Source organism: Ziziphus jujuba, chromosome 9, assembly GCF_031755915.1.
Source record: "Ziziphus jujuba cultivar Dongzao chromosome 9, ASM3175591v1".
Lineage (NCBI taxonomy): Eukaryota > Viridiplantae > Streptophyta > Magnoliopsida > Rosales > Rhamnaceae > Ziziphus > Ziziphus jujuba.
Window position 1 is genome coordinate 4,903,290 of NC_083387.1, and position 18,392 is coordinate 4,921,681.

Genomic DNA, 18,392 nt, shown 5'->3' on the forward strand with positions numbered 1-18,392 from the left:
ACTAGGAGCTCTCCCAAACACATAGCAAATTAGGTGCTTTCAATCCTGTTATGTTTCACAATATTCTCTATTTGGACCCTCGACAGGTTGTAGATGTTTTGGAGCACGCCCTCTGGCAGTGCACGGATGAACGATTGGTCCAGCAAGAGTTATCATCTCATTCTGATCATTTGTTTTTAAAGCCAGAAACCAGAATTCTTTATCGCAGTTTATAACCACTGCGTGGTTCTGCGGCACCACCAATGCCTGACCCTCTCGGAACTCACCGTCGAACACGCTTTCGCCTTTGTCATTTACCACTTGAACTTGAGCGTATTCACTTAGAGCGTACATCACGCTGTGAGCGTTGGTGCTTCAGTGAGGAACATAGCTGGAACCCTGCATACATATATTAATATTTGCACCAATTATATTTCCCATGGCATGCGTTTTAGTTTCAATTATATTTCAATCTGTCTCTACGACCATGACGTCCATGAGATTCAATATCAATTATGAAGATCTCATGTTGGACAACCAGTGACAAAATCTCACGTCAGTTTAAAAGATAGTTAATATGTTTTTAAAAAAATAATATTTTATTTTTAATTGTGAATTAAGATCCATAAAAGACTATAAATTTCAAATATCATAAATGTATATATATATATATATATCTAGTTTGGATTAATGCATATATATTTATATATATATATATACATATAGAAAAAGAAACTTTAATTAATTATATATCTCACCGTACGGACAGCACTCAACTCAAAACCTAATCGGAGATGTTTGAGGATGGGAAAGTTGGAGCTGTTGGCAGTGAAGATATAACCGCCACGCGGGGCGTAAACACTATGGTCGTGTCGATCATAAAGAACGCCGCGCCTGAGACTTAGAGCGCATTCACTTAGAGCGTAGATCCAGAAGGCCACTCCGGCCGGAATTACAAAGAGATCGGCACCTCTGAAGCGAAGAAGTTTCTGGCAACCTCCAGGGAGCATAACTCCTACTATACCTAAACCTGAACGTACGTTCACAAATTAATGTTACTCTGCTAATATTTATTTATTTAATTTCCAAAAGCATTTTCAATTGCTTATATATGTATATATATATATGTATATATATAATAACAGTAATAATAACAAAAACTAAAACGAGTAGTAGTGCGCCTAGCAAGTGAGTACCATCATTAACGAAAAGGAGTTGAGGAGCATTAGAGTAAGAAGCAAGAGAAACCCTTTTTTATGCATGACATATTAAATAATAGTGCGCCTAACTAGCGGGTACCTTCATCAAAGAAAAGGAGTTGAGGAGTATTGGAGTAAGAAGGCAAGAGAAACCCGTTTTCGTTAACGAAATACCTAACAAGGGCCGCACCGGCGGTACACTGGAACTGGTCGTGATTGGGATTCCACGTATAGATGGAACCTTGTTGTGCTGCAATCTCGTTATCGAATTCGAGGGCTTCGAGGCGATTGCGTTGGCATTTTGTGTCATATTGCTGCAACTGAGTGGCTAGGCTGCCATGGAAAAGGAGGAGGAGGAGAAGCAAACAGAAGGAAACAGAGGGGACTAAATTAGGAACACTATTATTATTAGTCATATTTATAATTGCCTACTAGCCATGTATATAGCCAATATGAATTGCTACTCTTAAATTTTTATACTGATTTGGAAGGCATTTGGCATATATTTATAAGGAGGAAAGGGAGAGACACGTACATAGAGTAGTAAAACGCATGTAGAATTGAGTCATGTGTTACAGGCATTTTTCATTCTCAACATATTTCAATGTTCTATTACAGCCATATTCACCAATAGGTCAACGTCAACCATTTAAATATTAACATTGAGAATGTAAGTCTGTGTAGAATGAGAATGGTACAGCTTCCAATTTTATTTTATTTTATTTTTTTTTTTTTTTTTGTCATGACACATTTTACGAATATCCATTGATAAAAGTCCGTAAAAAGAACAATATCTTATATTGCAATTATTTATTTATCGTATAATTGATTTTATATTGACAAAATTTTGGTGGTCCTCATAAGCCATTGACTGGGGCATTATATTTGTATGTTAATTGCCATCAGTCTCTAAAGAAGGATGGTTTTCTTTAGGATTTCTCACACTTTTAGAGAAGCTAAAGTTTGGCCTTCATTATATGGAGTTGGGTTTTCACGTGATGGAAGTTTCACCTTCTTCTGTAAATGTTTATCTGGTTCTGGTGCAGTGTCATAGAGTTGCTGCAGGGATGATGATTTCGTGCTCAATTAGTTTTGTTTGATTCTGGTTCAACTTCACCAGAAAAAATGAAAAAGACAAGCTCATCCATGTATATATATATATATATATATTTATATAATATAGGCTTATACAACTTTTATCATATTTTTATAATATCCTTCTTGTTTTTATTTTATCTTAACTGGTTCCTCAATTTTCATTTATTGATTCAATATTAATGGTTTACATAAAAATATCTTCCGTACTTCCATTTTATCAAATAGACTTTACTTTTATTCACCAAAAAATAGACTTTACTTTTACTGTAAAGCAGAAAAGGAAAATAAAAATGGTTTTCAAAACCACACCCCTAAAAAATACTCCCGATTCATCCAGTACTGAAAATGAGACGTGTATATGATCAAAATCAAAGCAAGCACAGAAACAACCTTGTAATCGAAAAATACCTATTTAATTTTACTTAGAATGACTAGTTGCAGTCGTCATATTTAACAATTAACTAATTAATTCCTAGCTTTAAGACCACAATTCTTCGGTTAAACACTCACACAAGGAAAAAAAAAAAAAAAAAAAAAAAAAGGGGGATAAATAGCGCTTTGAGTATATAAGTATAGAGGGAATTAGCTTGCTAACCTAATTAATTCTTGAAGAAGACGGACATGGGAATAGTGGGTTTGGCTTTGGATCTATAGAAAACTTTCTTCTTGTTGAAAGTCCCATTTTCAAAAGTTATCACTATCTTCCCTGGTTCACTAATGTAGAATGAATTTCTAACACTCTCTCTCAGTTTCTTCTGCTTCTGGAGCTGAATCTTATACGACCCTTCATCATCAGGGACGAACTCCTCCATATACGACACGTCGGATCCAACTACAGTGATATCCCACACCAATGTCGACCCAGCCTATACACATATAGGGATAAAACCAAGAAACTATTATGTATATCAAAGGAGATTTATTAATCTTAATATTAATAATTTATGTATTCGTAATTAAAGTTCTGAATAATACCTCTGCAACTGGAAATTTAATGGAGCAACATGAGTTTGCTCTAATGATTAGCTCTGAAGATTCGTCTGCAGGTGAAAAATCCTCATCCTTCTCTCTGTTAAAACCACCATATTCAACTGGGAGGTTCTCTGGTGCTATATACCTTTTTTTTTTTTTGGGTTTTCAAGCAAACATATAATAGTATAGGATCAATGAAAATTCCAAAAGATAGATAAAACCTTTTTAAGGTAAAATTTAGTTGGGATTTGATTTCTCACCTGAGAAGGGTCTTTTTAGCTTTGGATGGCCTTGCAAACACAAACTTCTTTCTTGTTTTTGGACTCAGTAATTTTGAATGAATCGTGTGGCTGGCATAGTACCAAAGTGGAGCATTTATAATAACCTGATTTGGATTAATCATAACAATTATCATTGAATAATTCTGATTTTATTATTAGTTCCTTCAAACTAACATTAAAAGTAGTGATTTTGATTTTGACAGACTTACATTCTTGTGAATGAAATTGGGATAGTTGTTTTGGACCAGAGCAAAAGCTCTCTTGCTAACAGAACGAAGCTCTTTCATGGCAGGCCCAGGAGAGTTCTTCAAGTCTGTAATCTGGACAATAGAATCCACACCTCCATTCTTGAAATTGAGCTTCTTGATACCCTTTTCCATGTAATGGATCCTCGACCTTAAGAACTTGTTGCATTTATCTTCAGAACCTAATGTTTTCTTATACAACTCCTTATCTTTGAGAGCTCCATAGACAGTGAAAAACAGAGGCCGACCTTCTTTATCTTTGCCTTTCAAGTACAACAAACTGTCAACATTAGAACCCAGTTTCTCATCAAGAATCTCATCGGCTTTGTATTCGTTTCTCCATTTAAGGGTCTTCCGGAGCATCTCGAACGCATCGATGACCTTGAAATCTCTTGCTTTCAAGAATTTGAGAAGCAAAATGTCTGTACCTTCATGGCCTTTGCTTGGTAACAAAGGCACATCCCAGAGAGTAATCTCCCTGAGCTTCTCTTTCTGCTTTGCACTTTCTTCCTTGGAGAGATTCTTCTTTGGTTTTCCAAGAAGATAGTTTCCAAGAATAGCGTCTTCGAGTCTGCATCGGAATTGCAAGAGGGCTTTCTTCTTCTTCCGTTTCAGTTCAGCAGAAGCAATAGCATCATCATCATGATCAGATGAATCATCTTCTTCGTCTTTGTATGTATCATCATCGCTGGAGTAGCTGTCGTTGTTTTCATCAGCCTCATTGCCTTTATGGGTCGTATTTTCTTGATCATTGTTTTCTTCCTCCGCCATTGTTATAGATTTTGAACCTCGGTGATCGGATTCAATGGACGGAGACAAGAAGGAGAATGAAGGAGATCAGACGTTTACACTTTTCACATGAGCAAAATTCCTATGTCTCCTCTGTATGGCTCAAAGGGTCACCTGCTTTTTGTATTTTTTTTTTTTTCCAATTTCCAACCGTTAGTTACCTACCGCCAAATTTAGCATATAATGGCTACGATGTGGGAGACTTGCAGGTCTGGTTGGTTGGTTGGTTCAAAGAGTGCGTTTGGTTTTTTTTGGTTTTGAATAATAGAGTTGGTGTGCATAAACAGAACTGGTGGTGGACAAGGTTGGAACAATAGCCAAACATTAGATTTAATAAATTTTTAATTTATCCCAAAGAATTCCACTCATTTATCAAATCCCTAAATTACCTGAAATGGCTAACAGCTCTTCCTCAACTAACACACTTTTGTTTGTCCATGTTGGAAATTTTCAGGATATTTTTGGATTATACTTTTCAGAGTCATCCACTTTTTCCCGAAATAATAACTCCCTATATTAGTTTTTTTCCAATTAAGAGCAGTTCTATTTCTTGTTATTTACAGTAACTTACTGCTTCAACACATTCTCTACCAAGGAAAAAGAGGAAAGGAACGAATTAGCTAATCACCGAACCCGACTCGAAATAACAAAATGAAACGATGAATTTTTTATTTCCTTTTTCTTTTTTTTTTCTTTTTTCTTCAAATAGAGATATCAAAATGGAGAATAAAAATGAACATCTTATTTTTTGGTTCCCAAACACTAAATATTAAAGAACTAACTTTACACCTTATTGTCTTTGTTCCACATTAAAATATCTCATTAGTATCTAATTAAGAAAAAGGGGGACATGAACCACCTGAAATTTTACCAATCAGAGTACTTTTTTGACAAAGAACTACATGAAAGAAAGGAAAACAAGCAAAGCAATTTGTACGCCACATGTAATCTATATGTACAGAACTTTGGATCGCATCCGACTAAGTAATTTACATTAATAATAAAACCGGTACCACCCCCGATGATTAAACTAATATGATTCCCGATACTTGGTCAGGTCAAATGTCAGAGTTCTTGAGCAGCTGCAAGAAAAAAGTATTATACTTTACAAATCACGAAAGAAGTTGATAAAATGGAGGTGGTATTATCATTGTGTAAAGAAATCTCACCTCCTCTCAGAGTCCCTGTAAACGCCAACCAAAGCTTCAGCCTTGTCATAAAAGCTATCTTTTAGAGAGATCACGATGCTCTGAAAACCATTGCCCCCATCAGCATCCGGGTTTCCCCTAGCTCCTTCGCATGACTTCGAACGGATGAATCCGGCAACCTTTGCAACATTTAAGTTATCTAGAGCAGCATCAACTTCATCCAATATGAAAAATGGTGAAGGCCTATAACTGAAACCATACGAACAAACAACATCAAATACAATTAGTTATATCTTCCCATGCATTGTACTTATTTATAGCGTCAACATTAAAAAACAGATAACACTGAACAAAGTTAAGCAAAGAAGAAAAGTTGTAAATGCCGCATCAAATTAGAGCAAGAAACAATGTCATACTTCAACAAAATTTTCAAATTGCTAAACACATCTTCAGCAAATAAACTAAAATATATTTGGTTGACTACATTTACAAGTTGGCTGAAAATTTCAACTACAATTTTAGAAACAAGGATATGAGAATTTTAAGTAGGCAGTCTCCAGATCTGAGAATACTACATTGAAAAATTTCAGCATGTATGTTTTAAAATTGAAGATGTTCTGTTCATCAAAGACACACCTGTGGATGGCAAACAATAATGCAAGTGCTGCAACTGTTTTCTCTCCACCTGATAACTGTTCCATATCACGAAAGCGCTTTGTTGGGGGCATGGCAGTATACTTGATGCCATGTAAAAATGGATCCTCATCATTTTCCAAATTCAAATATGCTGTTCCACCCAGCGGATGCGTGTTGCTCTTTGTGAGTTGCTTGTATATTTTATCAATGTTATTAGAAATGTGATTAAAAGCGTCCGTAAACAACTCATACCTGGGTATACCAAAATAAAGCCAGCTGTTATATAAGCAAACACAAAAGCATGGTAAATTCACATCTAAGCAACTATCATATATGATGCTTGGCCATCTTCCAGCAAGTAAACAAATATATAAAGCAAGAAAACATGGAAATATTTAACTAAAGTTTCTCTCAATTTATAATACGAACAAAATTAAAAAAACTAAAGCCTAAAGATCTTTCAAAAGAATCTTTTCCAATGATTTTAACAGATTATGAATAACATAGGTCTTTTAAAAGATAAGCAATTTACGGAACAGAAAGACGATGCATAACAATAAGAATTTTATAAGAAAACACTATAACCATATGAAATGGTGGCAAGCTAGCGAGCTTTTGATTTATGTTCTATGTAACAGCTTTAACACAAGTACGTAGCAGAGATTGGCACTGTACAAAAAGCATCAACGTCTTTAATAATATAGTACATAGCAGAGATTAGCACTGTACAAAAAGCATCAACTTCTTTAATAATATTCACTGGCATCAAACGCATATAGGCCCAACTTTTAATACTCAACAATTCAATGTATTATACATAATTTCTAATATTCTTTGTAACTGGCTGTTGTTTGATGGCCTTTTATATCTGCTTCATGTTAGAGGGGACTTCATAATTATCATTCTATTTCCACTCTTCTATCCAGTCACAGTTCTCAAGTCTTACCAAGTGGAAAATTGTATCAATTATCTTGAATCATATACAAATCATTGTTAGTAGAAGCTCTTTAGCAGTATGAAAATAATTATTACCTCCTCTGCTTAACTGAGTTAAACAGATCTGCTATTTCCTTCTCTTCTTTCCTGGCTGCTTCAAACTCTTCAGTTATAGCTCTTTCCTTTTCCTTTAGAGCTTCATACTGATCCAGGGCTTTCAAATTTGGAGCTGTTCTCTCAATCTCTGATATCAGGGCATCCATTTTTTGCTTAAATTCCATCTCAAGCTTTTCACGATCAGAGGGCCTCTTATCTTGCAAATAAGTTCTATTTAACTGGCTAAAGTCAAAAACTGGGCCTGGTGTCGATGAATCAGTTTCCATGGGGTCTGAGATAGTGGGAAGGCTTATTTGTTCTAATTCACATTTCTCAATTATTTCCTGCTTCCGTGACATTAGCTGCTCTATCTGTGTCTCCTGTAAAGATAATGAAACATATATTATGCATTTTATTCATGAAGGAAAGCTACACAATCTGTATAAACAAAATTATATCCTAACCTTAGAATTTATCTGACGATTGAGTTTCGAAATGCTTGTTGTAGCTGTAGAAGCCTGCTTCTTCCAATCTTGCATTTCTTTCTCACACTCCTCTGACTTGGATTTCCATTCTATGAGTAGAAAAAGACGAAGAAAAATGTATAGGAACTGTTATCAAAATTTTGCACGAAGGAGAAAAGGCAAGCAATAGAAAATTAAGCAGAATACCTTATACATCAACAAGTCAAGTGTCTCAGTTTCCTAGCTCAAACGTCAAAAATAATACACAACAAAACTATCATTCCAATTCAAATACCCTTACCCCCAGATGAAAGGGAAGGGAAGGAGCAATAACTTAAAAACTAGATAAGCATGAAAACGATGATCATATCAGTGTGTGTGAGAGAGTTTTGATCAATTTCATACATAAAACAACTTTTTCTTCACCTAAAAAAATGTTTTTCAGAAACCATAAACAAAATGTTTGAACATATGTCTAGTCATCTACAGGTAATTCTATATAGGTAGATTTACTCAGAGTTTTAGCCAGCCAGATTTCTTCTTTATAAATCTCTCAATTTATAAGCAAACCTGTCTTCTTCCTAACTGCTCAACTATTTGAAACCTAAGTCAATAAAAGAAGCAAAGGCAACACGTCAACTTCCTACAGTTCTACAGCACTAAAACCAGTAAAAGGTCAGATTAAATTTAACCTCCAACAGCCAGAGACAAAACTACTCTTTTCTCTTGTAACAAACTCATATAACAAGGGTAAACCAACAATTTTCAGTAGAACATATATCAAGATGTATTTTCCGATATAAAAGAGCCAGAGACAAAACTACTCTTTTCTCTTGTAACAAACTCAAATAACAAGGGCAAACCTTTCAGTAAAACATCTATCAAGATGTATTTTCCGATATTAAAGACAAAAATGTAGCTAGGTTTTCAACTCACATCTTTTATAGAAGTATTAATTACTAAGAAATCTGTTTTAGAGAAATTTATTGTTGCAAACAACAGAAAAAGTATTGACATGGCTCCATCCACCAGACCCTCCAGAATATTATTCTTTGAGTAATGGTGGTACCATACAAACTGACTAAAGTAACATACCTTGTACTTCATCATTCCACCGCTTGATCTCACCGATAGCTTTTTCAGCGGCTAACTTGGCTTCAGCCTCTCTCTTTTGAACCTCTTTTAAATTATTTTCCAATGCACTTAAAGAAGATTCAAGCTCCTTGATTCGCGATTCCATGTCCCGATTTTGTTCATACTCTAACCTGAAGAAAAGAAAAGACAGTGTTTTACACTATAACCAAGTTCCAATGCCACTACATACCCAGTTCATAAGAAACAACGAACTGGGAGATTTTTCAAAAGTAACAACAACATTCTTCTTTGATGACCAAAGAACTTATAATATGGCAAACTTGAAACGAAATCCATGATCTCCAACAGGAAACCACTAGCAGTAGTGCTTAGAATTACTAAGAATGAATTCATTTGTGAAGCCTCTATAATGGGAATAGCGAAAATTCAACTGAATGACTGTTTCAGAAGTCACATCCTGGATGAATTACCAGCACATTCCACATAGTACATATATTGATTTAAAGAAGGGCTGAAGGTTTACTGGTATTTAAACTTTGAGAGCTGGCTACTAAAGCTAAGCCTCTCATCGGCCATATTCTGAGCATCCTTGAGTTGTTTCTCTTCATATTCACGGATATTTGCCACCCCAACAGATTTACTGAAGTTTCTGTACATTCGGTCAACTATTTCATTGATTCTTTTCTCCAGTTTCTCAATTTCTTTGCTCCGCTTCTCAACAGCATCTTTTAACTGCAGACAAAAATTTCATTTAAAAAAAAAAATGGTTTCCAACAACTATAAAATAACCTAGATGAAGAACTCAATCATCATTGTAACATAACCTTGTGAAATTCAGGACTAATACGATCAATTTCTTCTTTAATATTCCGTTTTTCCTTCTTCAAGTTTGCAAGTTTGTCCTCGATGCTTTTCTGCAACAGAAATTACAGAACTAATATAGGTAAGCAATCTAGAAAGTATAGCACAAGAAATAACTCCAAGTATATCTAATTTTCATCATTTAATGCTTTCCAGCAAATTTGTCAGCCACAATCTCAGCCCATTTACAGAACACATATAAAACAATTCTGCATAATTAAATCAATACCATCTCAAAATGGTACTTCACAAAAGAGCAGGTAGCTAAGAGAAATAATTAGAAAATGAAACAAGGATGAATTAACAAGTAAAGACCAATTGCCACCATAATATAAGCTTCAATAGGTGACAAGACTTCAGTTCAAAACCATCAGCAAAAGCACTGACTAGGAAAAGGGATAATCATTGTACTTACCTTCTCTATCTCTGCATATTGAATCTTCTTTTCAAGTCCACTAATTCGCCCAGATGCTTCAGATTCTTTTAGCTGCATCTCTCTAATCGACCCAAGCTCTTCCAACTCTGACTCAAACTGTTCTTTTTTTTTCTTCAGCCCTACATGCCAACAGAAGTTAAAGACAACCAAAATGGTTTGACCGTATACAAATGACACCAACCTTCAATTTTTTTATCATCCCACTGTTTCGATCTAGCTTCCATTCCACCACTAGTACCACCAGTCATTGTGCCAGATTTTGTAAGCAGAATCCCGTCAACGGTCACAACTAATTCAAGCACAGGCAACTATGGGTTTAAAACATGAACTTACTTTGGTCACACAGAAAACGTAAAGAATAACGTTTAGAGATATTGAGTACCTTTAAACCTCTCACCACTCCAGCTTAGAGCCTTAGCCTCATCAAGGTCATCACAAACAAGAGTATTCCCAACAGCATAAAGAATTGCCTTCTCCAAGACATGATCAAATGTGTGGTTGTTAAGTCTACAAACTTATCTCAATTTTAAGATTTGAAAAAATCGTAACATTGAATTAATTACAGTTAGAACAAGATCAACTGCCAAATAAAGAATAGAATATACTCAATGCAATGTACCACTCAAATAGTCATTAGAATGAAAAGGAGAAGTGAGAGGCGGAGGAAAATGAAGGAGGCAAATACAATTTGACATCTAGCAAGTACATGAAAGAAGTAAAGAGCACAAAGTAAATATAAAATAGTTCAAAAAAAATTTAGAGAGATGGGATCAGAAGACGAAAACATTAGAGTGAAATAAGGGGGAACAAGTATCTGAAATAACCATGGAATTCTAGTCTTCCCCACATAAATACATATCCACTTAATCCCACATAAAATGTGCACTTACAATTATACATATAAAACTAGACACACAAGCACTCAACAGACATATTGTAGTTGAAAGCAAATATGCAAAGGTATAACAAACAACATGTTGATCTCAAAAAGAAGAAGAAGAAGAAGAAGAAGAAGAAAAGAAAAAAAAAAAAAAAAAAGTAAAAGGGAAACAAACAAACAAAATGTCTATTATGTGCCAAATGGAAAAATCAGATTAAAATATCCATGTAAAACATTTGGGGATAGAAAAATATGCGTATGCATATACAACCCTACACGCATGCACTCTAAAGACAGATTATAACACGCCAAATGGAAAATCAGATTAAAATATGCATGCATGTAAAACATTTGGGGATTAAAAAATTGAAATAACTAAAAGAAAGAAAACTCAGTATTATTTTTATATATCTGAACTTAAAGGAAAACCAAGGATGCTCCAAGGCAACATCATGTGCTAGAAGTGACATTCAAATTAGAATTTGACAAAGAAAAACAAAGCATTAGAAACGAAATTAGAAAGTGTTGCATGAGGAACTATAACACCTAATGAAGGATATTGGATTACATCAAAGACCAGCTTGGCTGTACCACCTAAGGTGCGCAATCTCTCAATAATTGGCTTTATGCGAATGGACTGAAGAGGTATAAATGTCTGAGGAGGAAGCCTTTGTTCCTTCAAGTACTGCAGAGAAGCAAAGGATTCAATGTGGTATTGTATTCAAATAACTTGTAATTCAATAAAATCCATTAACCTTAATAAAAATAAAATAAAAAAATTGAGAAACTCAACGACAAATCTGTCAGATAAAATATTAAATAGCAAAACTGAGTGGCAGTGGCCTCAATTATTCTTTAGATAACAACTTCATTAATTAAAAAAAAAAAAAAAAAAAAAAAAATTCTTGCTGCTTCCAATTCCACAATCATACTCTGGCCAGTTCTCAAGCCAGCCATAACTCTTACAAATCTACAATGGGAAACCAGTCCCCAATGTCTCTTTTATAATTACTTATCAATCAAATGTATGAAGAAAAAATCATTCTCCAAAAGATACACTACATCCACATATATTAGGCACAAAATTACCAACATTTACAGATTCAGGCTCCTAACTTATCTGTTTATATCACAATTTCAAACTTGTATTAACTCTTTATGACAGGCATTTTTCAGATATCCCAACAAAGCATCAATTATTGTGGCAAGCATGTTCTCATCAAACAAACTTGATGCCAACGGAAAGTAAATTACTTATATATATATATATATATATATTCACCTCTCAATGAATGCACCATGTTATAACTAGATGCGAGAGAGAGAGTAATTCATCAACTATTTTCAATAAGTTTTCAGCACAAAGATACAAATCTGCCAAACTGTTTAGACATAATGATATGATAACGATGCAGCGATGATCAATATTAACAACTCAGAATATTGTATCATATACCTTGATGCACTCTTTTCCAGTTTGTTCATCCTCAACCACAACTGCATCCATAAATCTACCCATAGCAACAGTAACAGCTAGGTTATACTTCTTTTGTGTTGGCCGACAAAGCTCAGTAATGCGACCATGGACACCGCTAAATAGGCGTTTAAGAGTCTCAACTGCCTGAGAGAGCCTAGCATCCCTTTCATTCTCATATCTATCAGCCTTAAATTCACGCAATTGGTTTTCTACTTCACTGATTTTTGACTTTAGATTTTCATACTTATATCTGCACCAAAAAAATAATAATAAAAATAAATAAATCAATAAATACGAGTCCCTAATTTGTATCCATATTTCATTCAAAGTAAAAACAAGTCAACAGCAAAGATCCAACCTAAGCCTGCAGGGAAAGGATACATCTCCCAGAGCCCAAACAGGATGGAAAAGCTTTCCTTCTAAGTATCATCATAACCAAGATGACACAAAAAAACAAGAAAACAGGTGAGTGAAAGAACCTGGCATCACGGTGACTGTCTTGCATTGCTCGCAGTTCCTTTTTCTGATCTGCAAGGTCATCCTTATTTTTTGTAGAAGTATCAAGAATTTTTTTCAACCTTGTTCGCATTTGTTGCTCCTGTGAATCAAGTTCATGCTCCCGACTTCTCAACTGCTGTAGATTTTCTTCCAAATTCTTTTGAGCTTCAATATCAGCATGCTGTTGCCTATCCAATACTTCTTTCTCATCTCTTAGCTTTGCAGTTTTCATCCCAGCATCCTCCTTACTGTAAATGAACATTTCAATCACATATTTCTTAAAAATGGAAAGTTTATATGTAAGCTATAAGTATACCTAAATATGTTTATTTCATAGACAAAGTAACTGCAATCATGGGCTCAAATCTAGGAAAGACATGCTTACTGAGATTCAAGCCTTAACGACTGTTCGTAAAAAACCACACACCAGCATCACAACCAATACGTTAACAAGAAAGATTGGAAAAAGTAAATCTAAAAATACTTACATTCGAAAATATTCCCTCAATTCTTTGTCGTCTAACTTGAGTTTTTCACCACTTTCTCGGCCCTTTTCATTTAAATCATCTAGTTTTCCAGTCAGATCCTGTATGCTCTTCTGAAGCGCCAATATCTCAGCAGCATGTTTCCTTCTATCTTCTCTTTTTCTATCAAGTTCTTTCTTATTTTTCTTTATTTTCGAATTTATGCGAGACATTTCTTCTTTCAATTTCAGAAGTTCGGGTTGCTGAAAACAGGTAAACAACCGGAACAAAAAATTAATTACTTCTATTGTTGAGCCTAGAAAACAGGTCATTCAAGGTGAATGCAATAAAAGAAATAGAAGCAAACCAATAAAAACCTAAATAGCCAAGAACTGCAAAAGTCACCAAAATAGAGAAAGTATAATCAGGGAAAATCATATAAATTGCAGAAAATGTTCATGCAACTCTATCTGCATTTACATGCCACAGTAGGAGGAACAAATGGCACTCATCACAAATATTCTAGGCTGTAGCAACACTGTTTTAAATTAAGCAAGAAAATTATCAAAGGCTCCCAAGTAGAAGAAAAGAACTGCTATGAGATCTCTTATCAGGTATTCTTAAGCATGTACTTTTGGATGTCTCAAAAATCACATCTATATCCCATTCCCATGTATGTACAACTACATTTCCACAACCTTTCAGCCATCATTCAATTTTTAAACTGAATTTGTTATAAATTAAAATGCATTACAGCCAATCAATAGTGAACTTGAAAAAAAAACTTACATGCTTGTCAAGTTTGTTATTTCTCTCAGCGATCTTTTTTTCACATTGTGTGATCTCTTTTAAATACTTGGCTTGTTCTTTCTTCTTCTTACTTGCCTCATGCTCAAAACCCTCTAGTTTTTCCATAACCTCTTCACGATTTTTCTTTTCATCATCAAGGTCCTCTGTCGTCTTCGTAATATCCTTTTCTATGTTGAACAGTTGCCATAAATAATACTCTCTCTTCAAAGATTTCTGCAGGAGAAAAATATGAAGATAATAAGCAAATTATAAGGTGAGACGGTAGTCTTTATGACAAGATATCTCTGAGAAGACTGGCAGGAATTCTTAGAAAAGCATCCAAAGAAGATCACACAAACAAATACAACACACATAAACAAAATAACCTGAAGATGCTTCAGAGTTTGAACTACAAACACCTGTTTGCTCAATTGCAGGAATTTTCCATATAAGACAGTAAAATGCATTTTCTACCCATGTAAGGCATTCTTCACAGAGCCCAAATTTATTGCGTCCATGTAAAAAGGTTGAGCAAGATATTTCAACTTACATTTGGAATCAGCTAACAAATAAATAAAAATTACAAGGCTACAATATAAAAAAATAAATAAAAAATGTTTAAGTCCGAATTTCTTTTTCATTATTTTTAAAAGGTAAAAATAAAGGCAATCAGACATCAGAAAATGCATTTTCTACCAGGACCAAATCCGTTCAAAGCCCCATTTAACATGTTCCTTTCACAAGTATAAATAAGTTCCCAAGGGAGAATGAAAAATGTTCTTATCAAAGGAATATAAAACTGAAGTCATGTAGCTAACATATCACATATACATAACATATGTACTTATGCATGCACATCCATGTAGCAGACATGCACATGCATCAAATCAGAAACCAGCAAAGAACCTTCTGATGCGCACCAATTGATCTTGCAGACGGAGATGTTTCTCTGCTTCTTCCTTTTGCTCTTTCTTTTGTTTCCTATCCATCACTATTGTTCTCTTTTTCTGGTAAACATGTGCTGATTTTTCTTCAGCTCTTTTTTTCTCTTCTTCGTATTTCTCATAGTCTCTCTTGTACTCATCAGACCCAGAGATCTGCTCAAGGAGTGTAGTAAGTTCCTTGGGATTTTTAGATGCAATGGACTCCACATCACCCTATATGACAAATTAATCAGGTGTTAGATGTCAGTCCCAACTCCCAAAATACATAGATATCAAAGCCATCCATAAGTAGAATTAACTCGAGAATTAGAAGCTTCATGCAATTCAATAACCAAAGCACATTTTAGCTTTGCTTATATATTTTCATTTTATAGTGCTCTGTCTTCTGTGAGCTCTCATTCCATTACTGATCTGACTATTCTCTTACCCCCTTCTACTCTCATAATGACTTTGTTCTTTGGAATGAAAATTAATTACTCATTAAAAAAGAAGACCAAAAAAAAGTAGTAGATACAAAACCGAGATTCAAACTTCAAGATATTGGTGTATTACACTTAAACCAACCTAGCATTAGTAACAATTACTAAGCAATGCTCGCTATTTTTTAGAGCAGTGTATGAAAAACATGCGTCTCTCACTCTCTATTGTGGGCTTTACCGGAGAAGAGATGAAAAAAGCGCTTGAGCACATTTGTTAATGCACAAGTACTTAGGTGAACTTTTGCACCTTTTTCCACCTCTCCTGGGAGTCAATACTTTATACAGAACATATGATTTGATTAAGCACATAAATTACCACTGCTAGAGACAAGAATAATAAGAAAAATTAGAGCGCTAGAGCTTATAGATAATAATTTCAAGACAAATCCAACAAAAGTTACAAACGTAAAAAAGTCAGCCGAAGCTCTAATTTTTTTGAAACCCAATGACACAGTTGAATAAGCTCCAAACAAAACTATTTAAAATATTATACGAAAAAAAATTTTAACATATGAGGGAAGATGGATAATAAGATCATTTAGCTGTCCATTTCGGAGACAGAAATTAACCTGAAAAACGAGGAAATTCCGGGCCTTTACGAGAATTCCCAGAGATCTCAACCTTGAATTATACTCATCCCACGACACGGGAGTGCCATCAATCCGGTACTCACTCCCACCGGAGCTCGTAATCGTTCTAGTGAAGTGGAGCTCCGACCCGTTACTAAGCTGGTAAACCAAGCGAACGAAGGCTCTTCTGCCCTTCTGCTCCTTCTCCTTATCGTCAAAAGCGTAAATCAGGTCCTTCAACTGAGCCCCACGGAGCTGACCCGTCCGTACTCCAAGAACGAAGCTAATTGCATCCATGAGGTTGGATTTCCCGGCACCATTGGGCCCAATTATCGCAGTGAAGTCGTAGAATGGACCAATAATTTGAAGACCCTTGTAGGACTTGAAGTTCTCCAGCTCCAAGCGGAGGATTTTCCCCGCAGAGATAATGGACGGCATGGCTGAAATTAAAAACCAAACGAAAAAAAAAAAAAAAAAAAAACTACACAAGGTAACTTACTAGGGTTTATGCGGCAAAGCCGAAATTAGGGCATAATCTTTGATAAAATAGTACTGTTTACAGGAAGAGCGGAGGGTAGGGTTTTCCAGAGGGCTAGAAGTTAGGGTTGGAGATTTTCTTTCCTGGAAAATGGAAAAAGAGTTGGGAAAGTGGAGGGAAAAAGTTGAGGGGAATTGGCGGGATTGGTATTTTTGCGAAGAACTTTTTAGGGAGTGCCACTCTCCATTTGCCAGTATCGAACTACAACGTATACCAAACAACAACCGTCGGACTAAAATGATGGACTTTGACGTCGCGTACTGACTACGCCTTTGCTTTGTTTGTATTTGTATTTGTATTTTTATTTTATTTTATTTTTTTAAGTTGGACAATATTTGCCACTGTATCAGTATAGAAGCACCCCCTTAGTATGCTATCATAAAATAATTTAAATTTTATAATCAACTAAAATTAATTTATATATTAATTATTGTATTTTATGGGATCCTTCGTGTCAAATAAAGACAAATACCAGTGCGGAAGTAAATTTTTTTTTCTTTTTTATAAATATATAATAAGAAAGTTATAGATTTTAGCAATATTTTAAAAAGTATAAAACCTCGTAAAGACAAAGTTAAACCTTAAATCTGATGAAAAAAGACATTTTATAATTATATTATTATTTTAATTATTATAGAATTACTAAATAAATAAAATAATTCATATTTTAAATATCAAAATATATATAAATCTATATTATTTTTGTATGTACAATAAATATGAATTAAAATGTAATTGATTATAATATATTTATAAAAATTTATATTTTTTAAATTTCCAATAACAGATTAGTTTCAAAATATATATATTACAAATTTATAAGTATCTTAATACATACTTTAGCTATTACCATAATCTATTTCTTGTTTAATTTTTTATCAGACTCCAATTCAATATCTACATCTTTATCCAACTCATCTTCTATGTCATCCGATATAAAATTATTTTTTCAGGTTCCCTAATTTCAACTTGAACATTTCTAGAATATTTTTTAGATAATAATATATCATTTTCTATTTTATCATCATTTTCATCATCATTACAACCTTTGATAATCCATAATTGTGCATTACTAGTATCACTTGCTAATAAAATCTCTAATTTATTACTCTTCTTTTTCTTATTCATCATTTTTATTTTTTTTATTTATGAAAAAAAATTTAATTTTAAAAAATTTCCATTTTTTAACAATTTTTTTTTTATTTCTTATGAATTGTTTTTTAATATTTTTTTTTTAAATAATCTTAAAAAAAAACTTTAAACAAAAAAAATCCATACCTTTTAGCATCTAAGCACATATTAGGCGGTCAATACAGTGTTACTATTTTTTTCTAAACCTTTGCTACTATATATAACATTATCTAAAAGTATCACACTTAAATATGCTTAAGCGATACCTTCACTTAAATATGCTTAAGCGATACCTTTTTTCTTCTTTTAAAACACTGGATTTGAGACGGCAAGTAAAATAAGGAATTATTGTTTAAAAAAAAAAACTGTAGCTTGTTTGACCTGCGCA

General features: G+C 34.1%; 2 protein-coding genes across 3 annotated transcripts; both read right to left on the reverse strand.

Annotated features, from left to right (window-relative positions):
• Positions 1-2,079: 2,079 nt before the first annotated feature.
• Positions 2,080-5,143, reverse strand: LOC107425773 (patellin-4). 2 transcript variants are annotated; one of them, XM_025076956.3, is made up of 5 exons: positions 3,739-5,143; positions 3,509-3,633; positions 3,252-3,393; positions 2,872-3,142; positions 2,080-2,237 (listed from the first exon to the last, which is right to left on the reverse strand). In XM_025076956.3, the coding sequence occupies exons 1-4, from the start codon at positions 4,543-4,545 to the stop codon at positions 2,876-2,878; spliced, it is 1,341 nt and encodes a 446-aa protein (XP_024932724.3). In that variant the 5' UTR covers positions 4,546-5,143; the 3' UTR covers positions 2,080-2,237; positions 2,872-2,875. The 2 variants fall into 2 exon arrangements, with proteins under 2 accessions (XP_024932724.3, XP_015891294.3); XM_016035808.4 differs by lacking the exon at positions 2,080-2,237 and having other exon boundaries at positions 2,455-3,142.
• A 267-nt stretch (positions 5,144-5,410) lies between these two features.
• Positions 5,411-17,109, reverse strand: LOC107425772 (structural maintenance of chromosomes protein 1). Its single transcript, XM_060820231.1, has 18 exons — positions 16,336-17,109; positions 15,264-15,500; positions 14,344-14,577; positions 13,579-13,817; positions 13,072-13,338; positions 12,572-12,842; positions 11,674-11,800; positions 10,618-10,725; positions 10,417-10,524; positions 10,215-10,354; positions 9,763-9,852; positions 9,462-9,670; positions 8,939-9,108; positions 7,844-7,953; positions 7,380-7,759; positions 6,348-6,599; positions 5,733-5,960; positions 5,411-5,645 (listed from the first exon to the last, which is right to left on the reverse strand). The coding sequence occupies exons 1-18, from the start codon at positions 16,771-16,773 to the stop codon at positions 5,594-5,596; spliced, it is 3,660 nt and encodes a 1,219-aa protein (XP_060676214.1). The 5' UTR covers positions 16,774-17,109; the 3' UTR covers positions 5,411-5,593.
• Between the last annotated feature and the right edge of the window lie 1,283 nt (positions 17,110-18,392).